Here is a 27,199-nt window from a genome sequence, read left to right as displayed (position 1 = left end):
TCTTTATTTATTATAAATAATACATTAAGTGACCTGCGAGAGAATATTCAGTTCTCCCACAGGTCTCCTCTCTCTTGGGATTGGCACTCTATACTTCTTATTCTTCTCTCTTCTCTTCTACTTTCTCTAATCTGGTTGTCTAACTTCTGGTATTACAACATGGTATCAGAGCAGGATTAATCAGATTGGAGTAGCCCCCCTCACGATTCTCTTGTGATTTCCCTTAATCGACTTTTGTTTTTTGTGTACAGCCACCTATGGCTGCCTTTTCTATTAGGTAATTCCACTCCTTGAAGGATTAATGGATTGATATCTATTGTTAACTACTTGATCTGATGATTGATTGGAGTTCTCCCTCAACCATTCTTGAAGACTGCTGAGATCGAATCCAGGGTAAAACCCTGACATAGTTCGAGAACTCGTGAGATTTCGCCGAGATCTCGCCGAGTTTCTCGGTTTTTGGAAGAGATGAGATTGCCTGCAAGGCTCAAAAGTGCAATATCTCGGCGAGATCTCACCAAGATCTCGGATCTCGGTTCGGATCTCGGTTTCGACCCATTATTTTAACCCACCTATCACTTAAATACCTTACCTAACTGAACAAAGCTCGACATATCTCAGCGAGATCTCGGCAAGATCTCAGATCTCGGGTTGACCCAAAGTTGAGGCTTCGAGTTGGAGAAAAAAAAATGCACCAACTCCGAGATCTCGACTCGTCTCGGTTTTTCCAAGAGCCGAGTTGGTACCAAGACCCGAGTTTTAGTACCTTGAACCCTGACAATTATCGATTTTCTCTGGGAAGGTTTTTCTTGATGTCCTGTGGTTCCGGCCTACTTCTACATGATATTTAGTGCTTCTGGAGGTTATTGTACCCTAGTTTGAATGATGGTGCTGCTGATTTGAAGATTTCCTTCTCCTTCTCAAAAACCCTGAGATCGATTATGCCTTGTTCATTGTCCTGACTGCTTCTATCGGTGTGATGCTGCTGCTGTCTATTACTTTTGTTTTGGCTGCTTCTATCGAGAGGTATTGGTTGCTGCTTCTCTACCTTTATTACTTCAGAATCGATTACTTTGGGTGCTTGTCCCTATCGATTTTTGAAGTTTATACACTATGGCTGATTCGAAGAACCCCCACGACAATTTGAATGTTCAGATTACCTCCATAAAGCTAAAGGGGAATTCCAACTACTTATTGTGGGCACAGGCTGTCCGAGTTTACATTATAGCTAAGGACAAGCTTAGCTATATTACTTCTCCTCCTCTAGAACCTGACTCTAAGGATTATAGTACTTGGAATAAAGAGAATGCTATTATTTTGATTTGGTTGTGGAACTCCATGGAGCCGGATATTGCTGCGAATGTTATGTTCCACACCACGACAAAGGGAGTCTGGGATGATCTCAAGGAGACATACTCTCAAGAGAAGAGTATGACACGTATCTTCGACCTCTATGAGAAATTGTTCAATTTCAGCAGTTGGACAAGTCTCTCCAAGACTATTACAGTACCTTTAAGGGAATGGTCGAAGAACTAAATGTGTTCCAGCCCCTCACCACTGACATTGTGAAGTGAAGGCTCAAAGAAACGAATTTTTTGTGTCTAAATTTTTGGCTGGTTTAAATCCTAGCCTCAAGGCTGTTAAAGGACATCTACTTGCTGGTGAATCTGTCCCTACTTTGAATGACACCTTTTCTAGATTGCAACGTATTGTTCCTCCTAGCTCTAAGCCCGACACCAGTCCAAAGGAAAATTCTGCTTTCACTACTACTAGAGGCCGTGGTTCAGGGGGAGGACGTGGATTTGGTGGTCGTAATTCTGGAGGACAACATCTTGATAAAGCAGCCAGGTTATGTTCCTATTGTGGGAAGACAAATGACACTGTTGACACATGTTGGTCCAAGCATGGGAAACCCAAGTGGGCTCAAAACTTGGTCAATTATGCAGCTTCTGAAGATGGCTTTGATTTTGCTACACCTAGCGATGCTAAGGCTGGTTTGACCGTGGGAGATTCTTCTACCAACATTCGCGATGAGATGCAACATTCATGCGTCGCATCAAGAGTTTGGAATCATCCACTTCCACTTCTGGGGCACCCACCACCGCTGCCACATTAGCTCATGCAGGTACTCCTGCTTCTCTCCTTTCCACTACTTCCACACACTGGATTATTGATGCGGGGGCTTCCGCTCACATGACTGGTAAGTCATCTGTTTTTAGTTCTATCTCTTCTAACTCTCACACCCCTCTTGTTATTGTGGCCAATGGTTCCTTTACTCCTGATACCGGACATGGTACTGTATCTCGTAATTCTAATATTTCTCTTTCTTCAGTCTTACATGTTCCTCAATTTTCCTTAAGTCTTCTTTCTGTTAGCCAACTTACTAAAAATCTAAATTGTTCGGTAACCTTTTATCCTTCTTACTGTGTTTTTCAGGATCTTCACACGAGGAAGACGATTGGTGGAGGGTGTGAGAAAGATGGACTATATTATTTGCATGGTGCTGCCCCGTCTGCTTGCTGCATCTACTACTGTTGGTGGAGAGTCTCTGTTTCGATGGCATTGTAGGCTAGGACATTTATTTTTGTCTAGGTTAAAAGTTGTTTTTCCCCAGTTTAAGAGTTTAAATAAATTAGAGTGTGAGAGCTGCGAGTTGGGTAAGCATCATCGTGCTACTTTTCCATCTCGTCCTATGCCCCGTAGTACTTCTTTATTTTCCTTAGTACATTCAGATGTGTGGGGTCCTTGTCGTGCTAGCAATAGACATGGTTTTCGTTATTTTGCCACTTTCGTGGATGATTATTCCCGGACTACTTGGTTGTACCTTTTAAAGGATAGATCAGAATTTTTGCAATGAAATAAAAACCCAATTTAATGCTTCTATTAAAATATTTCGGTCTGATAATGCTTTGGAGTTTGTTCAAAATGAGATCTCATCTTATTGTGTTACTAATGGGATGATATATTAGACTAGTAGTTCCTATACTTCTCAACAGAATGGGGTTGCGGAATGGAAAAATAGGCACTTACTTGAAGTTGCCAGGGCCCTTATGTTGCATATGCAGGTGCCCAAACATTTTTGGTGTGATGCAGTTCTTACTGCATGTTTCTTGATTACTCGCATGCCCTCTTCTGTCCTTGGTGACAAGTCACCTTTTTCTATTTTATTTCCCGGTGTTTCGAGCTTTAGCTTGCCTCCTAGAGTTTTTGGGTGCGTTTGCTTTGTTCACAATCTCCATCTCCATGGTGATAAGTTGGACCCTCGGTCAACCAAGTGTATCTTCTTAGGTTACTCTAGGACCCAAAAGGGGGTATAGATGCTATGACCCTCTCACTAGAAGGCAATTTGTGATGTCACCTTCAAGGGTACATCCTATTTTTCTGATAATCCCACTATGTCTAGTGATCCATTAGCTGTGTCTGACTCTCCTCCTATTCCTGCCATCGTTCCTATGACTACTCCACTACAAGTGTACCGGTGCAAGAGGCACATTTGGCAGCTCCATACAGATCCGATTGGCCCTTTTGCATCGCTTCCTGCACCTCCCTCAACCTCTGGTGGAGATCCAACCTTACCTGCTCTTCCTGACTTACCAGCTGATCCGGATCCTGATGACTTACCCATTGCCACTCGGAAAGGTAAACGTTCATGTACTCAAAAGTCTTTAGTTACCTATCCTATTGAGCAATTTGTTTTTTTATCCCATCTTCCTTCTTGTCCTCATAGTCTTGCTACCTCTCTATCTTCGTATACTATTCCCCGCACTCACACTGAGGCTCTTCATAACCCTGCCTGGAAAAAGGCCATGGATGGGGAAATGGATGCTTTACTGACTCGACATACATGGGAGTTGGTGGATTTACCTCTTGGTAAAGACCTAGTCAAGTGTCGGTGGGTGTACACTATTAAGTACCATTCTGATGGGTCTGTTGAGCAGCTTAAAGCCCGCCTAGTAGTTAAAGGGTACACCTAGACTTACGGTGTTGACTATTTTGAGACCTTTTCTCCTGTGGCTAGGCTGAATTCTGTTCGCATCATTATCTCTTTGGCTGTGAATTTTGCTTGGTTGTTTTATTAGTTAGACATCAAGATGCCTTTCTTTATGGTGACCTACTTGAAGAGGTCTATATGGAGCAACCTCCAGGCTATGTTGCTCAGGGGGAGAATAGTGGTTGTGTGTGTAGGCTGCATAAAGCCATTTATGGGTTGAAATAGTCTCCACGTGCATGGTTTGAGAAGTTTAGTTCAGTTGTCACACAATTTGGTTTTACTCAATGCTTCTCTCACCATTTTGTGTTTGTTCGCCGCCAAGGAGAGAAATTGGTGGTGCTTGTGGTTTATGTTGATGACATCATTGTGTCAGGAAATGATGAAAGTGGTATCTAGGAGGTGAAAAATTACTTACAGCAACATTTTCAGACCAAAGATTTGGGCCAGCTTCACTACTTCCTTGGGATTGAGGTTATCCGAAGCAAAAAGGGAATCAGCCTGTCCCAAAGGAAATATGTGCTAGATCTCTTGAACGAAACTGGTATGCTTGCTGCAAAACCAGTAGATATTCCTATGGATCATAGTCACAAGTTTGGTTCTGATGATGGTGAGAATCTTAAAGATGTTCATTCCTACAGAAGCTTAATTGGGAAATTGTTATATTTGACGTCACTGGGCCAGATATTTCTTATGCTGTTGGAGTTCTTAGCCAGTTCATGCAGTCCTCTTGCAAGTGTCATTGGGATGCAGCTATTCATGTTCTTCGGTATTGAAGGGAGCCCCTGGAAGGGGCTGATTAATCGCCCAAATAAACATATGGAGCTGGTTGCTTATTCTGATGTTGATTGGGCAGATTCTACTAGTGACCGTCGATCTACTACAGGATATTGTACTTTTGTTGGGGGAAATTTGCTTACGTGGCGGAGCAGGAAACAGACCATGATTTCCAAGTCCAGTGCTGAAGCAGAGTATAGAGCCATGGCCCATTCCATTGCAGAGCTGATGTGGGTTAGGTCTCTCCTCTTGAGATGGGGTTTTCTGTTCCAACCCCTGTGAAGATGTTTCGTGACAACTAGGCAGCCATCTATATTGCTAGTAATCCCGTCTTCCATGAGAGAACTAAGCATATAGAGGTGGCTTGTCACTTTGTTCGCAGTGCCGTTTTGAAGAAATTGGTTGAGACACCTTTTGTCTCTTCATCTGATCAGATTGCTGATGTGTTCACAAAGTCCTTATTTGCTCCTACTTTTCGATCTTGTTGTAAAAAGCTAAGCATGGGTGATATATATGCTCCAGCTTGAGGGGGAGTGTTGAAGTCGATAGTTATAAGGGCAAATAGGTCTTTGTGTCCTTTGTTATTTCTGTTTTTTAGTATTTTGGCATATGTAAGGGCAGTTTTGTCCAAGTCTTTATTTATTATAAATAATAAATTAAGTGACCTGCGAGAGAATATTCAGTTCTCCCGCAGGTCTCCTCTCTCTTGGGATTTGCACTCTATACTTCTTCTCTCGTCTCTTCTACTTTCTCTAATCTGGTTGTCTAACTTCTGATATTATAACACTTTGGTCTTGTAGATAATGGAAATATTATTGCAGTTAATCTCAAGTAACCTGCCTATGGATTATTTGATAAGTTCATTGATACTGAAGCTCAAAAGCTGTTGACCTTGATGTTAATGCATTGGAGAACTTCAAGTTCCCTTCAATGTGGCATCTAGACAAGTTAAATTCATGTGCATGGTGGCATCTGTCTTTATTGGCTTATGTGTTTGTGACCATTACAAATAATTTGTATTGTATACAAAGATGTACTTGGAGGAATACCGGGAAGGCCTTTGGTGAGCTCAAGCTTGGCCCTAGAGCAGGCTGGATTGGACAACGAGCTTTGTTGGACTGCGCTAAAAAATGCCAGACCAAAAGCCATAGATCAATTTACTTTTCTTTGAATCTGGAACCTCTTTTGTAAGCAGGAAATACCTTAGCCAGTAATCTAGGAAGTAGATTGTAATTTCATTATACTTCTTTTCATACATATTATTCATGTGTACGTGGTTCAAGCTGATGGCTGTTTTAAAGATGCCCTTTAGTTTTTTTAGAGCACAATAGAACAGGTGAGGCATTTCATTTAATGCAAGATTTATGAGGTCAGGACTTTAAAAGCATTTTATTATATTTTAGTTAGTAAGCAAAAAAGTTACTTATTGACAAGTGAGAGAACATTAAAACAATTGTGATTTGGGGGGGGGGGGGGAGGGGACAAAAGATCCACCGATTTTGGAACAAATTGTGGAAAAAAAGAAGTGTTAACAAAAGTCAACCTTCTCTGATGAATGTCAAACTCTGACAAATACTCACAAATAAATAGAGTAGATGATCTTCAGAATACAGCGATAATCCGGTAGTCAGATTAAGAGTAATTAAAGAATAACTAAATCTGAAACAGAAATTCAGGAAACAAGAGAATTCTAATTACTGAAAATCAAATAAGCAGATTAGCCTAAAAATTCGGTCAAGTTCCCTTTTTGGCTGGTTAATTCAAAACCCTAAATATAAATCAGATCCAAGGGATAAATTAAATGGAATTTGAGAAACTTCAGGTCTCAAAACATAAAATATGACAGATGGGGGAGAATATCAATATCAGCAGACCAAGTGATCTGATCCTAACCAAACCCTGGTCAAAGGTCCTTTTTAGGAGGGCCTTGAATGTCCGAAAAACTCCCCTTGATCTGATGGACAAGTCAGCCTCAGATGAGTAATCAAATCAGACTGAAAATAGAGTTAAAACAGGGTAGCCGCAGGGATGGAAACATTTATACCTTGGATGTAATTCAGCAACCACAAAATTTTTAGGAAGATCAATCGTTTAAGACTGGTTGAATCACATAAATCAGAGAATAACCAAAGCACAGGAGTAGCAATGGGAGATTCAAACAGTACCTTGTTAGCAGTAAAAACAGATATAAGAAGAAAAGAAGGATTAACTATGGCTTCCCACCAACAAGGTACAGAATCTCACCCTCTACTGAATCGCACATCCATTGAAGAAAACTTTAAAGCTTTATTCATCAAAAATTGTATGGAGTCTTGGCTCATTACTAACTATTTATAAAACCTTAAGCATATTGCTAATTTGAATAGGAAGAAAAATCTTATTGCTAAGCAACATAAATAAGAAGCATAATAATAAAAGCAAACCTTCTCACGCAAGGTGAGGGGATTAAAAATCTATTAAACAACATAAATTAAAAAGAACCAAATAAGCCTAATCGTGTATGCCTACCTTCTACCCATATTTTAGGCCCATTAAAGTGGTCCATTACAATGAAAACACATGGGATCATAGGCCAACACATACATAACCTAACCCAAGGCTTATTTCCAATAAAATAAGCCCATTTATGTGAGTTTTCTGCATTAATTTTCCCTGGCTTGAAGAAACTCGTTTTTGAGTTTTACAAAATCGAGGAATTAACTTTATGCAGTGAACATCCATCTTCAAACCATAATAGAACTCTAGCAGCTCGTGGATGTTAGGAATGTAGACTTCAAGGTGTGGAGCTTTCTCTTCAAAGAACTTTGGTGGCATGATGAATTCTGTGTGTTCAATCTCTGAATCAGCATCAACCTTGAATGTCATATCCATAGAGTCCTCAGCTGTGGGAGCCTTCTCATTAAAGAATCGAGCCGCAAATTCTACCTCTTCAAGAACATCACCATGTATGTTGATGATTTTTTGTGGAGTGTCCTCGATCACTACATCATCTTTCACTGTTTCAGTTTTGTATGCTTTGATTTCTTCAATAGAAACCTCTTCAGTGGAATCTTCTACTTGTTGATCCTCTGTCTTGGAAGCTTCAAGCACTGTTTCTTCCGCTTCATCACCGGTTGCTGGAATCTCTTCAAGGTTAACCTCGACTTCAGGTTCTGTTGCTTTTAAAGGAGGTCTCTTCACTTTCAATGGAGGTGCTATAGATGATTCTGGGATGCCCAAACATCACTGCATTCGAGCCAATCATTCATCCAGACTCTTGATTAGATTTGACTCCATAGATACTATTCGATCAAACAGACCCTTGATCATATCACCCAATTGTTGCATTTGAATTTTAATCTCCTGTAGAGTTAGTACTTGGGGTAGCCATAGCTCTGATACCAATTTGGTGCGGGGTAGGTAGGCTGAATCCTAAGTTCAGGTTATACACCCCTCTTACAGGATTTCAAGTCACCCAAATCAGAAAAGTCAACAAAAGTCAACCTTCTCATATGAAGGTCAGACTCTGACACTCACTCACAAACAAATAGAGTGAATTATCTTAATACAGCGATGATCCAAGGGTCAAATTAAGAGTAATTAAAGAATAACCAAATCTGAAGCAGAAATTATATAAATCATATCTAAGGGTTAGATTAAATGTAATTTGAGAAACTTCAGGTCTGAAACATAAAATAGGACAGACAGGGGAGAAAATCAATATCAGCAGTTCAAGTGATCTGATCTTAACCAAACTCTGGTCGAAGGTCCTTTTTAGGAGGGCCTTGAATGTCCTAAAACTCCCCTTGATCTGATGTACAAATCAGTCTCAGGTGAGTAATTAAATCAGACTGAAAATAGGGTTAAAACAGGGTAGCCGCAGGGATGTAAACAATGATACCTTGGATGTAATTCAGCAACCTCAAAATACTTAGGAAGATCATTTGATTAACACTGGTTGAATCACATAAATCAGAGAATAACCAAAACATAGGAGTAGCAATCGGTGGGAGATTCAAACAGTACCTTGTTAGCAGTAAAAACAGAATATAAGAAGAAAAGAAGGATAACTATGGCTTCCCACGAACAAGGTACAGAATCTCACTGCCCTCCAGGGATATCTCACCCCCTACTGAATCACACAGTATCCATTGAAGAAAATTTCAAAACTTTATTCATCTATTCATATGGAGCCTTGGCTCATTTCAAGCTATTTATAAAAACTAGAGCATATTCCTAATATGAATAGGAAAATAAATTCCTATTGCTAAGCAACATAAATAAGAAGCATAATAATAAAAGGAAACCTTCTCATGCAAGGTGAGGGAATTTAAAGCCTATTAAACAACTTAAAATTAAGAAGAACTAACTGACTAAGCCTAATCCCATATGCCTGCCCCTTCTACCTATGTTTAGGCCCATTAAAGGGGTCCATTACAATGAAAACACATGGTGATCAAAGTCCCAACACATACATAACCTAACCCAGGGCTTATTCCCAATAAAATATGCCCCAATTATGGGAGTTATCTGCATCACTCTTGTTTGTTGGTAAGGAAATTTCTAGCAGGCATGGACCTGTAATCTCTTCTTGTCACCACAATTTAGAAGGCACAGTCTCGGTGAAGAAAGTTTATGCCTCACATCATGATCCTCCAGTTCTATGCAACATGCCTCATGATAGGACTCTCTATTTTGACGAGCTTCAAGGTGTTTTGGAGGCCTGATGCATAATTCCAGCAAAAGAGAAGAAAAACTTGCTCTTTTGCGTCCAACTTGACCTGTGGTTCAAGATTGATTTAAGTTAGACTCAAATTTAAGTCCCCATTGGGGTATTATATGGGTCATGGGCTAAGTGTTTTTGGTTTTATATTGTAAATGGTTTAATCAATAAGCTTAAATATAAGGGATTTGAGGCCTATACGAAATTAGGTGTTTATTTCGATTTTCTTAAGAGTTTCTAGGGACTTTCTATTTTCAAGAGTTAAGTTGTAATGGGACTTCCCTTAGTCTGCACATGGAGAGTTTCCTAGTTCTGTTATTTCTTAGTTCTATAAATAAAGAGAAGGGTCTATACAACTCTCTCATGATTTTGAGATCCAATCATAGCTTTTGCTTGTCAGTTCTCTGAGATTCAGAGGTCCTTGATATGAGATGCAATGAAGCCCTTGGTGGGATGCCAAGGTAGCCTGGTGGGATTCCTGCTGTGCAGTTCTTGTGGGACTCCTGAACGTATCCATCTTCGAGTTCTCAGGTCAGTTTTCTACCAACCTTTTCTGCATATATCAGTTCCATTCTCTTTTATCATCCTGTTTTCCTGCTACTGATTGTCTGTTCTGTTTTCTATCAGTTGCATATTCTGATCTGAGATTTGTAACTCTTCTACTTTGTTTCAGAACAAGATTCAGGCCATCGATTTGTAACTACCTGTTAACCTGTTTCTTCACTTTTCCCTTTACTTGCGGCTGCTAGTTCGAGTTACTATTTGTTGTGTTTGTTGCTTGTTACTATTTACTTCAATTATTGATTTGATTTCTTATTTCAGTGCTTGTTCTAGCAGTTACTACTTCTGTCCAATACTGCTTTCTAAATCTGGTTTTGGTTATACTTTCTATTTCCTGGTTTCTGGTTGCTATTCTCTATCAGTTACTAAATCTGAGTTTCTATTTTGGTTCCTTGCTTTTTTATTGTGACTACATGATATCTTAGGATCTGAATGTTAGAGATGAATCAGACTCTTAAGGTTTGTTCTCTATCTCTAACAGCCTACTCTACTAGATTTCTGGCCACATCTGGCTTATTTTGCTCCAGTTTAAAATAAATCTCTTTTTGCTGGTTCCTAAACCTGTCAATTGCGATTTTAGTTTTATTGGTGTTCTGAACCCTAATGCCTTGGTGACTTGGAACCATGATTTAAAGTATCGCACCGTATCTTTTCGTCTAGGCCGATACATATCGGTATCGCAGGGTATCGATACAAGACAATGACATACGTCTCTTTTTTTTTTTAAAAAAAAAATGGTATCAATTAGTATCGGCCGATACGGTGCGATACGATATGATCGATACTCTCGATATGATTTGATGCTATTTTTTGGTATATCACGATTGATTTAGGGGTTGAAAAAAAATTCAAGTATTGATACGTATCGCATCGTATCGGCCGATACGGCTCAATACATTGCGATACACACATTAAAAGGCACATGTGACTACAGAATCGTGATTCCAGAAACCAGAAAGCATCAACAGCACTTGGATGGACAAGTTTTCATCCAAAACTTCAATTTGTGACATATTCTTTCAAATTTCATGCTTGGGCTTTGATTCCTTGCTGAAAAACGAATCAAATCAAGGAAACAAACTGCAATAAATTTTTTTTTTTTGGTTAAAACTGCAATATTGTTTATTTATATTGTTTTTTCCTCCAAAAATGTATTTCTATGTGTATCTTGACCATTTTCATGCGTATCTGTAGCGTGCGATACGTATCTCCAATACAATACGATATGTCTCTCAAAGTCACCCTCACCGATACGATATGTGATACCAATACTTTAAACCTTGCTTAGAACCTCATCAATGGATATCAGAGCTATGGCCTGCGGTGATCATCATAATACTCTTAGCCAATTGGTTGAGGTGATCAGGACTTCAGGAGATTGTCAGGAGTTGTTTATGTTGAGATGCACCAATGTGGACTCACATTTAGTACGACATCCTGATGCAGGGCCATCGGCAGCCCCTGCCAAGCCCAGGTCAGGCCCAGCCAAGCGCTCCACGATGTACCATCTTAGGCGCAGGCCTCCTTGCCCCCCTGACTAGGCCTGCAGCCCAGGTTCAAGTCCAGCCCAGTTCTGTCCAGCCTGGACTGAAGTAACTCTGGCCCTCACAGCAATTTCGTGGACTCCTTGGGTGGACAAATCTGGCCCCACAAGTGAACAGCTTTATGATTTTTCACTTTAGTCTTGTGACTTTTCATTTCTCTAGGTTTAGCCTTATGACTTTCCATTTCTCTCGGTAGATTTATTATTCTTGTTTGTAGTTCCTATGTATGGGAATTAGTTTCTAGATTTTTGGGGGATTGTTCCTAGGTGTTGGAATTCCATCTAGGTTGGGAATTCCAACAGTCCATGTATTTTTAGATGCATGTGACCAAAGGTTCGACTGAACCTTTTCCTCCCCTATATAAAGAAATCGTGGGAGCCTCTTTGGCAACCAGAATTTTAAGAAAAAAAGAAACCTTTCTTTGAAAGACCACATCCTGTGGATCTTAGGTGGGCTGTGGACTTAGCAAAATTACATCCAGCTGTAGCTTAAAGATGGATCGAATCTAGTAAGAGAGATGAGATTTACAGCAAGAAGAAGGAGGGAAGAGAAGAGAAGAGAAGAAGAAGAGAAGAGGATGGGAGAATCGATTGTGTTGAGTTATTCTCAACACACATATTACTTCATTAATAATCTCTTCCAAATTACACAGGCCTCCCTAGGGAGGTAAAGGGAAATAAAATAAGAACAAGAAAAATACAACTTGGTCATGTCTTATAACATGACAATGACAGAACCACCCCTATACAAGATATTCTAACAACTCTAACACTCCCCCTCAAGCTGGAGAATAAATGTCATACATTCCCAGCTTGCACAATAGGGTACTAAATAGACTAGGAGTGAGACCCTTGGTGAAGATATCTGCTACTTGATCACCTGTCTTCACAAAGGGAGTACAAATGCACCCAGAATCCAGCTTCTCTTTGATGAAGTGACGATCAACCTCAATATGCTTGGTTCGATCATGTTGAACCGGATTATGGGCAATGCTTATGGCAGCTTTGTTGTCACAATAAAGTTTCATTGGCCCTTTAGTTTCAAAGCTCAAGTCTTGAAGAAGCCTTTTCAGCCATATAAGCTCACATACTCCATGGGCCATGGCCCTAAACTCGGCCTCTGCACTGGATCTAGCTACAACTGGTTGTTTCTTGCTCCTCTAGGTAACTAGATTACCACCCACAAAGGTACAGTACCCAGAAGTAGATCTCCTATCAGAAACTGAACCCGCCCAATCAGCATCTGTGTAGCCTTCAATCTGCAAATGGTTATGACTGGCAAATAGAAGACCTTTTCCTGGATAGGATTTCAAGTATTTAATGATGCGATACACTGCATCCAGATGTCCACTTCTGGGAGCATGCATGAACTGACTCACCACTCCAACTGCATAAGAGATGTTTGGTCGAGTTAAGGAGAGATAGATTAGTTTCCCAACTAACCTTTGGTACTTGCTTGCATTTATAAGAGAAGAACCACATTCATCACCAAGTTTATGATTCAGATCAATGGGGGAAGTGGCTGGTTTGCACCCCATCATCCTTGTCTCTTTCAGAAGATCCAAGACAAATTTCCTTTGGCAAATGTTGATCCCTTTCCTTGATCTAGATACTTCAATACCCAAGAAGTATTTCAAGAGTCCAAGGTCTTTGATCTCAAACTGTCTAGCCAGATAAGACTTCAATCTGTTTATCTCAGCAACATCATTCTCAGTTACCACAATGTCATCAACATAGACAATGAGAGCTGTAACTGTACCATTATCTCTCCTGATAAACAAGGTATGGCCAGCTTGACTCTGATAATACCCATTCTTCAGGATGGCTTGTCTAAATCTCTCAAACTAGGCCTTAGGAGACTGCTTGAGGCCATAGAGAGCCTTCTTCAAGCGACACTTTCCCTTCAGCTGAGGGACACTTAAAACCAGGTGGAGGCTGTATGTACACTTCCTCTGCTAAATCTCCATGAAGAAATGCATTCTTCAGATCTAATTGGTACATTGGCCAATCTTTATTGGCTACCACCGAAAGGAGAACCCTGATTGAGTTATGCTTAGCTACGGGGACAAAAGTCTCTTGGTAGTCAATGCCATACACCTGACTATACCCTTTTGCAACCAGCCTAGCTTTATACCTCTCCACTGTACCATCGGATCTATATTTGACTGTATAAACCCATCTGCATCCAACTGGAGTTCTCCCCCCAGGAAGATCAACTAGTGTCCAAGTATTGTTTTTCTCTAGAGCAACCATTTCCTTAGTTATTGCTTGCATCCATTTTGGATCGGATGAGGCCTCTATGACATTTTTGGGAATAGAAGAAGACTCAAAGGGAGTGGAAAAAACAATACATGTAGGAGAAATGGAGTCATAGGAAACAAACTGGGCTATGGGGTTAGTACATGCTCTCTTCCCCTTTCTCATAGCAATGGGAAGATCTAATTCAGAAGGAGAGGAATTACCTGACTGAGGAGGATGAGACTGAGGATGTGGATCCAAAGAGGGGTTTTGGCAGGGTTGCTTATACCATGGTTGCTTCCCTTTTCCCTTCAACAAGCATTCACCTCTTGTGAATACACCATCTTCTTTGAATCTTATTCCCTTGTATTCTTTTTTTCTGCTAGTATCACCACCACTACTAGCATCAATATCAACAACACCATCAACATTAGTTTATTCCCTTGTATTCTTTTTTTCTGGTAGCATCACCACCATTACTAGCATCAATATCAACAACACCATCAGCATCCGCATCATCAACAAAATCCACTTCTTTGTACTTTCCAATATCAAATAGGAATGGGGAAGTAGAGGTAGGCAAGGGAGATAGAAAGGGAATGACATCAGCGTTCTGTTCACTGTTAGTACTCTCCCCCTGAACAGAATATTGAGGGGAAGAAAAATAAGGGATAGACTCAAAGAAGGTGACATCTTTAGAGAGAAGTCGCCTTTAGGAAGGAGGATGGTAGCACTTATACCCTTTGGTTGAATCAGAGTAGCCCAAGAAGATGCACTTGAGAGTTTTGGGATCAAGCTTGGTACGGGCTGATTTGTTGACATGAACATAACAAACACAACCAAAGACTCTCGGAGGCAAGGAGAAAGCTGAGGATTGAGGAGAAAGAAGAGCCAGGGTAGATTTGTAGCCAAGGAGTGGAGTTGGCATCCGGTTAATAAGAAATGCAGTGGTGAGAAGTGCATCAGACCAGAAGGTCTTAGGCACATGCATACCAAAGAGAAGACCCCTGGTGATTTCTAGCAAATGGCGATTTTTGCGCTCAGCCACCCCATTTTGTTGTGGGGTGTCAACACAAGCCAGTTGATGGAGGATGCCATTATCAGTAAAGAACTGTTGGAGCCCCCCATACATGTACTCACCCCCCTTATCAGACCTAACAATTTGAATGTGGGTACCAAACCGAGTACTGATAAGTTGATAAAAATCCTTAAAAGCATCACAAACATCACTCTTTTGTTTCAACAAAACAGTCCAAGTAGACCGAGAATAGTCATCCACAAATGAAACAAAATAACGAAATCCAGATAAAGAAGTAGTAGGGGAAGGCCCCCAAACATCAGTATGAACCAGGGAAAAAGCTGCAGTAGATCTATTACCATGATAAAGATAAGATGTGCGACAATATTTAGCAAAAATACAAGATTCACACTGAAAAACATAAGATGATGGGAAAGAAGTAAACAAGTGGGGTAACTGTCTCCTCATAACAACAAAAGAGGGATGACCCAAACGCTGATGCCAAAGCATTATAGACTCCAAAGTACTACGGTCACTCTGACCACAAACATAAGCTGCAGCAGTAGATTGGGCAGGTAACCTTGGTTCAAGAAGATAGAGTCTTCCTTTCTCAGTCCCACTGCCAATAACCCTCTTTGTCTCCAAATCCTGAAAGACACAATAGGAAGAAAAGAAAGTGACACAACAATGTAAGGATTTGGTTAGGTGACTCACTGATAATAGGTTAGTAGCAAAATCAGGAACATGAAGGACAAACTCAAGGGAAATAGAAGGAGTAACTCGCACATTACCCTTACCAGAGACAGAAGAAAGGGAACCATCAGCAACCCTTACCTTGTCCCGGCCAGAGCAAATGGAGTAGGAATCATAGTACTGTGACATACCAGTCATGGGATCAGAGGCTCCAGAGTCAATAATCCAGGTGGGTGCAGTAGGAGGAGTAGATGAGACCTGCAGAGCTAAGGCAGAAGTAGTAGATCCTCCAGAGGTAGAACCAGTAGCAGACGCTCCAAGGTGAGACATCAGCCGACGGAGGGCTGCAATATCATCCTGTGAGAGGGAATCAGGAGCCGACTGGGATCCAGGTGGCTCAGACTCAGATGTCACGGAGTGAGCCCTAGCTCCCCCTCGCTTTCCTCCACGGGCACTAGATGAACTACCACGCATACCAGGGGGCTGTCCATGAAGATCCCAACACCTGTCCTTGGTGTGTCCAAGCTTGCCACAATGATCACATTTGTATCTCTCACGGTGATCTCCATGAGGTAGCCCTTGGCCTTTCCCCCCACTTTTCCAGTCTCTGTGGGAATTGGAAACAAGAGCAGGCCTCTCTGTTGATGGTGCAATATCCATAGTGGTTCTCCTGGTTTCCTCACTTTGCAAGTAGTTGCACACTTCATCCAGAGATGGAAAGGGATATCTTCCTAAGATTTGCAGGCGAAGAGGCTCATACTCTGGGTTAAGACCTCCAAGCAAAATAAGGATCCTTTCCTTTTCTCGAGTCCTGTAGACCTTTGCTTGATCATCAGAGTTGGACAACTGGAGGTTGTTATAGTGATCATATTCCTCCCACAAGCTAATAACAGAGTTGTAGTACTTAGATATACTCCCATCATCCTGTTTCATATGGATGATCTTTTGAAGAATTTGATACACTTTTGTTGCATCTCCAACTCTATCAAAAACTTTGGAGACACTGTCCCAAATATCTTTCGCAGTCTCCTTACTCATAAACCTCCTGCCTATCTCAGGTTTCATGGAGAATATCAGCCAAGTCATAACAGTGGAGTTCTCAGTCTCCCACTTGAGATAGCCTGGATCAGTTGTAGCAGGAGCTGTTATTGACCCAGTAATGTAGCCCAACTTTCCCTTACTGCGTAAGGACAACTTCACAGAACGAGACCAATCCAAGTAGTTGGTATTGTCCAACTTCACAACAGAGATTTGGGTGTTGGGGTTATCAAAAGAAGCCATGGTTGGGAAACCACTACTTAGGCTGCCAGCTGTAGTTGGTCCACTGACCTCAGAATCTTGTCCAGACACAGTAGACATAATGGGCAGACACTTCAGCAAACAATAGTGGACTACTCAAATGGGGAGTACCCTCAACCCAAACAAAATAGGCAGACCAGCAAACAAGTCACCAAACAGCCAAATCAACCAAACAGAGAATCAATACCAAAAACAGCAAGTGTATAGGGAGTAAAGGCTTGTATAACATCAACCAAACTGCTCTAATACCCAATAACCTTCAGTCCATAGCAACAATAGGTGTAAAAGGAACAAACAACTCCATTCGTATACACCAACACACATCCAATATACTTAGCTTCAACAACGAATCAAACCAGAGACAAAAAACAGAGCTGGCGGTACCTTGAGAGTGTCACAATTTGGAGCTATACTCCTCAAACAGGTCCTTTCTTCAACCGAGTGGTAGGGGGTTTAAAAGAGTACCCCTAGGCGATCCACAAGCAGCAAACCTCTTCCCAAAAGATGGGAAGATGAGGGAGAAATAGGAGAACCACTCCTTCAGCTGGCGGAAAAAACTGGGTGGCTGTAAGAGCTTCAATCTTCAACAACAGCCACTAAACTCCATCCATGGTGTGTGGGTTTGAAGAATGAACCACCAAATAGTGTAGTATGTGTATACTTCACATAGTACAGCCTCTAATGGAACCCTTTGTCCTCTTAGGGTTCCAAAGAGAGGTGAAGAACAAGACAGCATAGCTTAGTCGACTCTCAAACCAGATTGCTTAGCTTTAATACCATGTTGGAGCTTAAAGATGGATCGAATCTAGTAAGAGAGATGAGATTTACAGCAAGAAGAAGAAGAAGGAGGGAAGAGAAGAGAAGAAGAAGAGAAGAGGATGGGAGAATCGATTGTGTGTTGAGTTATTCTCAACACACATATTACTTCATTAATAATCTCTTCCAAATTACACAGGCCTCCCTAGGGAGGTAAAGGAAAATAAAATAAGAACAAGAAAAATACAACTTGGTCATGTCTTATAACATGACAATGACAGAACTACCCCTATACAAGATATTCTAACAACTCTAACACATCCAAGGTGGATCTCCAAGAGCTAAGGCACTAGTGGATCTCTAGTTGCCACATATCTATCCTTATCAGCTTCCATCACCATCTTCAATCAACTACACAACCAAATTCACCAAGTAAGTTAGCCTCCTTCATCACAATCCTTCATTTCATTCCCCCTTCATTTGCAGCATTTTCTCTACATAAATCCTCCAACCGTGGCCCCTTTCTTTACTTTTCATTAAACCAGAATCGATCTTGGCAGCAGCCTTTCTTGACTGCACCACATCCACTATATTTGGTACAAAGGACAAACTGAGTTGACCTTGAAAGTACTGAGTCTCAGCTCAAAGCAGCATCAATCAACAAAGTGAAGCCTTAATTTTGGGATAGAGCTGAAGTGATCACGGTGACCTGTGCTGACAAAGAAGAGACCATGCTTAAAGATTCGAAGATGGAAGATCAACAGGTAGAAGATTCTAATGAGGAGGCCAAGAGCAAAGATGAAGTCAATACAAGGCTGTAGACAAGGTTGATGTAGTATTGGAACTTGGAAGATGAGGCCAAGAGCAAAGATGAAGTCAAGGACACTCTACAAGAAACCGTCAACATTTACAATGCTGTTCTTGAAGAAGTAGGGTTTGTGATTCCTCAGCAGTTCTTCAAAGAGAAATCTCCTAGACTTGAAGATTACATTCCTAATATCTCTGAGCTGCCCGAGTTTTTTTTATGAAATGAAGCTGGATGTGCATAATGTGTTGAGAACTTACAAAACTGCAGGTCAAGTGTTTTTTTAAAGCCAGGGAGAGTAGATGCAGAATTCCAGTTAGAAGAGAAGAACAGCTTGTTTTGGGTTTGGTTATGTCTTTTGGGTCCAACTGAACCTATGGGTCAAGATTTGTTCAAGTTAAGTGTCAAATTTAAGTCTCCAAGCTGGATGTACATAATGTGTTGAGAACTTCACAAAACTCCAGGCCAAGTGTTTTTTTAAAGCCAGGGAGAGTTGATGCAGAATTCCAGTTAGAAGAGAAGAAGAGCAGCTTGTTTTGTCTTTTGGGTCCAACTGAACCTGTGGGTCAAGATATGTTCAAGTTAAGAGTCAAATTTAAGTCTCCAAATATGAGACTAAGCGTTTATGAGTCAAGATTTGTTCAAGATTTGGTTTATATTTGTCATGGACTAAGCGTTTTTGGGTTTTTCCAAATATGAGGGAATTGAGACTTAATGAAATTAGGTGCATATTTCTATTTTCTTAGAGTTTCTAGAGACTTTCTATTTTCAATAGTAAGGTTGTAATGGGGCTTTCCTTAGCCTGTGCTTGTGAGTTTCCTTAATTCTGTTATTTGTTAGTTTTATAAATAAAAAGCAGGAGGGTACACAGCTCCCCCACAATTTTGAGATTCAAACATAGCTTTCACTTGTTAGTTCTATGATATTCAAAGCTCCTTTGCTGTAAGATGCAGTGAAGCCCTTGGTGGGATTCCTGCCCTACAGATTAGATGGGACTCCTGAACATATCCTTCTTCTAGTTCTCTTCTTTTCTCTTCAGTTCTTAGGTCAGTTTTCTACATATATTTTGTGTGTATATCAGTCTTTTCTCTTGTATTATTCTGTTTTCATGCTACTGATACTCAGTTCTGTTTTCTATCAGTTGCATGTTCTGTTCTGAGATTTCTAACTCTTCTACTTTGTTTCAGAACCAGATTCAGGTCATTGATTTGGTAACTACATGTTAACCTGTTTCTGCACCTTTCCCTTGACCTGTGGCTTCTAGTTCTAGTTGCTGGTTTGTTTCTGGTTACTATTCCTTCAATTATGTATTTGGGTTCCTATATCAGTGCCTGTTCTAGCTGTTACGATTCATGTCCAGCACTGCTTTTTAAATCTGATTTTGGTTCTACTTTCTATTTCCTGGTTTTTGGTTGCTATTCTCTGTCAGTTACTGAATCTGAGTTCTACTTTGGTTACTTACTAGTTTTGTAATTACATGGTATCTTAGGATTTGATCGTCAAATCTGAATCAGACTTTATGGTTTGTACTCTATCCCTAACAGCCTACTTGACCAAATTTCTGGCTACATGAGGCTTGTTATGCTCCTGCTTAATTAACTCTCTGTTTTCTAGTTCCTAAACCTGTCATTGCGATTTTGGTATTATTAGTGGTCTGAACCGTAATGCCTAGGTGATTTAGAACCACATCAATGCCTCATTACAAAATTTATCCTCTACATACCTATCAAAAGAAGAAAAGGGGGGGGGGGGATCTTTACATGTTCGTAGATTTCTTTCTGGGTGCCAGCCACCTCTTTGAACAATTTTTTTGTTTTAGCTGAATGTGTTATGAAAGATCTTTGTCGTTCTTGCTTTATCGAGTTTATGTATGGATCATTTTCCATTTCTATAGATATAAAAGTGTATGTTTTGGGAGCATTACTTCAGAATTGGTTCATTTTTTCAGACACTATGGTGCGGCAGGCAGCTATGGTTTTCAAGTGTATTCTACTGATGTATTACAAAAACAGTAGAGGCCGTAATTATCGTAAGCAGGTAAGGTTTGTCTTAAAGAGTATATTTTGTGAAATAACTTTACAATATACTATTATCTTCATTTTATATCTTTAGTTTCTTTGTTCAAACCTTGCTTGGCTTATCCAGGGTCAAATGCTAACTCTAGTTGAGTACCTGCTGCTACTGTATCGTGCTTTATTACCAACACCTGTCTGGTACCGTTTTTTCTTGAACAAGGAGTATGGCAGCCTTTTCTCATCATTAACTACAGGGTTGTACCTAACATTTAAGCTTACGTCAGTTGTTGAGAAGGTATGAGTTCCCATGAACACAATCTTTTGTGTCCGACCAATTATAATTTATTTTTTTGGTTCTGCGTGATTTTATTGCCTGTATGCTATCCTAAGAAATTTGTTTTGAAGATCATGGGCTTTTAGTGGGGTTGTATTGTATGTTGTACTTTTAACTTTTCTCTGCATCTAATGCTCAGGTACAATCATTCTTTGCTGCTTTAAAGGCATTATCTCGAAAAGAGGTCCACTACGGTTCTTATGCTACATCTGAACAGGTAGGATAAATAGGTCCATTACTTTAGATTTAGTTTTCTGTAGCCCAATGTCCCTAAAGTGTAGTTAAATTTTCAAACCTTGATATTCCATTATTCTCATCCATTATGTTTATATGATGCTTTTACTTCATTTCCTCCTCTTTGCCTGATCTAAATATGTTATGGTACTTATGTCATGTGAAATTACATATAGGCAATAAAAAAAGAAGTGGTTCAGGAAGTATGTTCTAGTCTTTGGGAAAATTTAATCTACTTTGTTACAACTATATGTTTGTTGATAAAGTAATGAGGAAATTGGTCAGAATCAGAATGACATTTGGTCATGGTACAAGGTTTCAATGAAATTTCACGAAACCAACCAAAATATTTCGGTTTCGCAGGTTGTCGAAACGAAAAAGCCTGCGATGTTGAAGAAGTGCAATGTTTTGACTGAAATTTTGCAGTTTCGGCCAAAATTCGACCATGCTTCAGAGTTCGTTATCGTTTCGGTCAAAGCCTTTGTATAAAATGCATGGTTTCGATCAAAATTCAGCAGTTTGGAAGAACTTTTGACCATGTTTCAAGTTTTGTTATCCATAGTTGTCAAGGCGCCACCTAGGCATCCTGGCGGTTTTGTTGGGCCCAAGGCGATAACTGCCTTATCGTAGGGCCTTGAACTGGGTTTTATTGGTATTGAACCTGGTATTGACCCTTATTTATGCCAAATATCATATAAGTAAATGTTTTTAATTTTGTAATTTCAGTTACTTAGATATTATTCATAAATAAGCAAATGCCCCCCTATTTGAATCCAATAAAAGTAGTTAAAATTCCAAAAGGATAAAAAGTCAACCCCCCAGTTCAAGAACAAAAACTGGATTTTCAACGGTAGGTGAAATTTTGAACTTTCAAATGCTGGGGTTTTTTCTCAAATCTAAAAATTCTATAAATCTTAATATGGTAAAACATTGCTAAGAACCAAAAACTGAATATTCATTTGTTTTGATATATAGAAAAATATTTTCATTCACAGCGATTTGACAGCATTCACGTAGACCAAATAAGGTTTGACTGGAACATAACTTCTTCAATATAAATCAGATTTAAACAATTTTGGATTTGTTGGAAAGCTGGTTTTGTGCTCTAACTAATACAAAAAGTCTCATGTAAAACTAAAAATCATTTGACTAGTCAAACTTCTTAGAGAACAAGAACATCTCTCTAAATCGAGAGCAATTTAATTACTTATAGATAAGATCATATTTTCTAAGAAAAGTATAAACCAAATGTATGTTTTGATTGTTTCAAACTTCCAATAGCTTGCTTCTTCAATTCTATTGTCTTCTAGTTCTATGCCTATTTTTGATGACTTGAGGTGACTTAATGCTGATTTTTGATGACTTGAGGAGGCTTAATGTTGATTTTTGATGATATCAGGTATATTGTAGCACAGTAAATAATTTTAGAAAAGGGGGGAAATAAAAAAAATAACACTTGAGGAAATAAAAAAAATTTCACTTGAGGGTGCCTTGTCGCCTAAGTGCGTAGACACCTCTCCACCGCCTTGGGTCGCCTTGGGTCGCCTTATCGCCTTGACAACTATGTTGTTATCATTTCACTCGTTTCGACTCGAAAGAGGAAAACTTCCTAGAAAACCTCAGTTTTTGGGATTATTGGCCAAAACACTCCCATATCTTTGTAATGAACTATCAAGAATAACATTTGATAATTATGAAATGGTTTCTAATTTGATGCTTATTCATTCCCAAAGCATATTTTAAGTGTTTTAATTGTGAATTATCTGTGTTCTAGTAATAAATTTTGTGTATACAGCATCGTACAACGTACCAAGTACAGTGCCAACCTAGGTTCCAAAGACAAACTACCATATTTTGTATGTGTTTTTTATTTAAAAATCTAAGGGTTCCACTATATTTAAGGCCTAGATAGGGTTTCTTAGAAGTTTTGGGAACTAATTTGCCCATTTGGGCCTCGAAACCATCAATTGAAACCAATAACCAAAACCTTCCAAGTTTTGACTGAAATTTCGTGGTTTCGTGCAATCTTTCAGTTTCAAGCTCAGGCTATCTTGAACCTTGCATTTCGTACACCTCAAAATGAGAAATAAAGTCTTTGTGCCTCATCTATTATTGGCATCTGAGGCACCTAGGTTTTAGTATGTTCCTTACAAGATTCCTGTGAACAAAATGGCATAGCTTTTCAAAATTGTTGTATAATGATTTTTATTTTTGAAATTTCTAGGGAAAATTTATCTCCCTTGTATTACCTCTATATTTACTCAAAGCTCCCCTACTAAAATTTTCTTCTAATTCCCCCATTAAAGCTAACTTTCACTTCCCTTTCTCCCCCATCAATTCTAAATCCCTAAATTACCCTTGCTCCCCTCCCTTCCAATGGCACCCCACTCCCAGTAGCCTCCCTCCGATGCTCCCCCAACATTCCACCCCACCGTCACCTCCACTTCGCCCCGTCACCACTTCTCACCCTGCCCCACCATCCATTTCTTCTCCCCACCCTGTCACAAAATTCGTCTTTATTAGCATCGACATGAACCAGCTGTTATAAAATCCAGGACCTACAATCAGTTGTTATTGCTTAAAGAGAAAAGAGACTCTCTGAAAGACCCCTCTGTCAGCCCCACTCATTCTTAGGAAAGTAAGGAAACTACTCACCTTCTATCTTCCTCCTTAGTCCCACCCACCGCCACCCCCTAGGCCCCTATGCTTTTTTCCCTGCAACGACTATCTCTGTTCTTCTTTCTTGGTAAAATTTTTTCATCTCAGAATTTAGATGTACAAATAATGGATAACAGTAACCCAGGAAAGCAGAAGAAAAATAACTACTGAAAAGAAAAATTTTTCTTCAGAAATGGCGAACAACCCATTGTAGGTCCCAACTGAATGGATGAGAAGAGATTAGGAAAAATAAAACCAGTCATTTATGTTTACCAGTGGTTATTTACCCTGGTTCAGCCACTGGAATGCAGTATCTGACTTTACTGCAACAGCATTGAACGTGGAGCTGCTGCTACCCCTGCCATCGGGGACTGAAGCAAGGGTCTGCTGTAGCACTTCTGATGGAGATGAAACCGTAGGTGCTCCGGGGCTGCCCACTTTTATCACCACTAGTAACCCATCATCCACTGGACATCAAATTGAGGCCTCCACCATCACATTAACTACTCTTGCCACTGCTGCCGCCACCACCACCACAGCAGACATGCATCGTGCTTGGTCGCACATCTCAGCTAATGGCCCACCAGGTGGCGAAGGTGCCCTGAAAGAGGAAGCAATTATCCCAAGACCATTTGCATTGGATTCCTGTCTTTTCGTTGGAGACGTTGCCACCGGGCAAGGTTCAAGAACTCGGTTCCGAGGCTGGTTTTGACCAACCAGGAAACCAAGATTTCCCAGGTCTCGGCTGAAACCTGGTATTTTTTTGGGCAAAATTCGACATGTCATGCACTGGTCGAAACTAGGCTGGTTGAAATTGGTCAAAACTTGGTATTTTTTGGTTGAAATTTTTGAAATTTCTGAAATATTGTTGAAATATGTCGAAACCTGGTTGATATAATAGTACATATAGGTTTTGTCGTGGAAACTTGGGAAACTATGATCTCGAACCATGCCATGAGCATTGACAATTTACTGGCAGAGCAGAGATAAGGGAGACGGGGTGGGGGTTGCATAGGGCAGGGGTGAGAGGTTGGGGGGGGGGGGGAAAGGGGCGGAGGGCAGAGGTGGGGGTAGGGGTAGGTGCAGGGTGGAGTGTTTGGGGAAGTCTCGAAGGGAGGCAATGGGAGAGGGGGGCCACCTGAGGGGTTGTAGTAGGGGAGGTGAGGGGTACAAAGGAAATTTAGGGATTTAGAATTAATAGGAGAGTAAGAGAGGTCAAAGTTTGATTTTCTGGGAGAATTAGAAAAGAAACTTTGAGTAGGGGAGCTTGAGTAGATATAGGATAAGTATCTGGGAGTGAGAAATTTTCCCCATTTTTTATTGATCTAGTTTAATATGAACATGAACTCAAAGTAAATGTAGGACTCTATCCTTAGGCTGAGTTTGGTAACGGTCTGAGTAAAGAACACCCGTCCTTGACCAGAAACGTTCTTTGGCGTTTCTGGTCTGAAACAGCATTCTGTGTATGAAAATGGCCGTTTGGTAATGGTCTGAAGAACGTTTTCAGAACAATAATAGAACAAAAATGTCGTTTGGTAAAACCTGTCTTCCAAATTTGATATTAATTACAATAATGCCATTTCTTTCTAAATTATACCAATAAATACTTGTAAAATCCTTTTCTCTTACCAACCTTAGCATAAAATTAAAATATCTCATTAACATAACCAAAGTAATTATAAAAATATGTCAAATTTCAAAGATGCCATTAAATTTGGGTTCTTGTGTGGGTCAATGTCATAACTGACTGTTGAGATGTGTTACCCGATATTATAAGGGTATTTTTGGTATTTTATTTATGCTTTATTTATGTACTTTTGAACAAGGGTAGAATTGTAATTTGGGCTGTGATACTGTTCACATGAACAGTGTAGTGAACAGTGTTTCCCTTTGTAATCTCTTTTATTATTATTATTATTAATAGAGAGCTTGACTGATCTCATTGATCATTCAAGCCATTCACGAAATTCCTGTTTTGTTAACATGGCATCAGAGCCAAATACACTCTGATTTAGGTTTTCAAAATCCACCTCCCTCCCTTTGATTTTTTTCTCCTTCCCTCCATCGAGCTTCTTCCCTTCTTCTTTCTTCCTTTCTTTTGATTCTTCTTCTCCCATTAGGGCAGCACTACTGAGGTGATCGTAATGATCTAGCTGCTGCCCCAACATACCTCCTTTTTTATGCCTCTTTTTTGGATCGAGTGGAGCTGAAGAACTGTCTACGATTTGAAGATTCCTATTTTTTTTGGAGATCAGGCCTCTACATCTGTTTCGGCTACATCTTCTATTGTGGGATCTTTATTTGATATTGTTCTCAGCCCCTATTCACTTCATCAGATTGGTTGAAGACCCCAGCCCCTTATCGATCTCTCTTCTTAGGTTTTTTTTCAAAACCCTGACATTAATCGATCTTGGAGTTGGGCTGCTGGTTCCTGCTGCATCTGATTGGCACCCTTGCTGCCTTCATGCGACATCATTCCCAGCCTACATATCTGAGATTTTTTGCTCCAATACAGCCCTCTTCTATTGGGGGTCGATTCCAGAATTTTTTTTTTGGATTTTTTTTTGGCTGTTTGTTGCTTCATTGAAGATTGGTTACCTGCTGCAATGACTGGTTCAGATTCTTCTTCGACCTCTTCTGGCATTGATGGCCAGCCCCGGACTGATTTTCTTCCCCTTGCTGCCCCAATCAAACTTGATGGCTCTAACTACCTAAAGTGGTCTCGGTCTACTTATTTGACAGTAGCTGGCCGTGGCCTCACTGGCCATCTTCTTGGGACAACAACTAAACCAGTAGAAGAGGGTTCTCAGCTCAACAAGTGGTTATCTATTGATGCGATGGTGATGTCCTACTTGATCCATTCTATGCAAGGGGATATCTCAGACAATTTTCTTATACTGGACACAGCCCATACTATCTGGAATGGTGCCAAAGAGACTTATGGTCACACGGGGAACGATGCACAAGTCTATGAGATTAGAAAGAAGGCTAATGCCACTACCCAACAGGAGCTCTCTGTCTCCAAATACTATGCTGCCCTTAAGAACATGTGGCAGCAATTGGATCATTACTCCCACTATCAGCCCTCTACTGCTACTGATCTGGCTGCCTATCGCAAACACGTTGACAAAATACGTGTCTATGATTTTTTGGCTGGACTAAATATGGAGTTTGATCCTATTCGGGTGCAAGTACTTGGGCAGTCCCCTTTTCCATCCCTAGAGCAGGCCTTTGCCTTAGTTCATAATGAGGAATCTCGTCGGGCTGCTATGCTGCATTCCTCTACTGTTGATCGATCCGCCTTGCAAGTTGCTTCCAGTACTCCTTCTCTTACCACTACTGATGGTGGTACTGCTGTCCCTAAAGGTCCTGTCAAGTGTGAACACTGCAATAGGCTCTATCATACTAAGGTTCAATGCTGGAAGCTCCATGGGAAGCCTGCTGATTTTAAGGAAAAGAAAGCCCGTGGGAAGTTTAAGCCCAAGGCTCATATGGCTGATTCTCCTACTACTGCTGCTGCTGCCCCTTCATCTGATAATGGGCTTACTCAGGATGAGCTCCTAGCTTTCCGTCGCATG

General features: G+C 40.4%; 1 protein-coding gene across 2 annotated transcripts in view; it reads left to right on the top strand.

Annotated features, from left to right (window-relative positions):
* Positions 1-27,199, top strand: part of LOC122651848 (RING finger and transmembrane domain-containing protein 2-like) — an 82,579-nt gene that overhangs the window by 32,685 nt on the left and 22,695 nt on the right. For both annotated transcript variants that reach the window (XR_006331523.1, XM_043845405.1), the window contains exons 4-6: positions 20,329-20,417; positions 20,526-20,690; positions 20,869-20,946. Coding sequence is in view for 1 of the 2 variants with exons in the window: in XM_043845405.1 (XP_043701340.1) it covers positions 20,329-20,417; positions 20,526-20,690; positions 20,869-20,946 (332 nt within the window). In the remaining variant the exon portion in view is untranslated. The remainder of the gene's footprint in view (positions 1-20,328; positions 20,418-20,525; positions 20,691-20,868; positions 20,947-27,199) is intronic.

The sequence above is a fragment of the Telopea speciosissima genome, chromosome 2 (genome assembly GCF_018873765.1).
Source record: "Telopea speciosissima isolate NSW1024214 ecotype Mountain lineage chromosome 2, Tspe_v1, whole genome shotgun sequence".
In the NCBI taxonomy this organism is placed as follows: Eukaryota; Viridiplantae; Streptophyta; class Magnoliopsida; order Proteales; family Proteaceae; genus Telopea; species Telopea speciosissima.
Note: the sequence above shows the minus strand (reverse complement) of the source record. Positions and strands in the feature narration are given on the sequence as shown.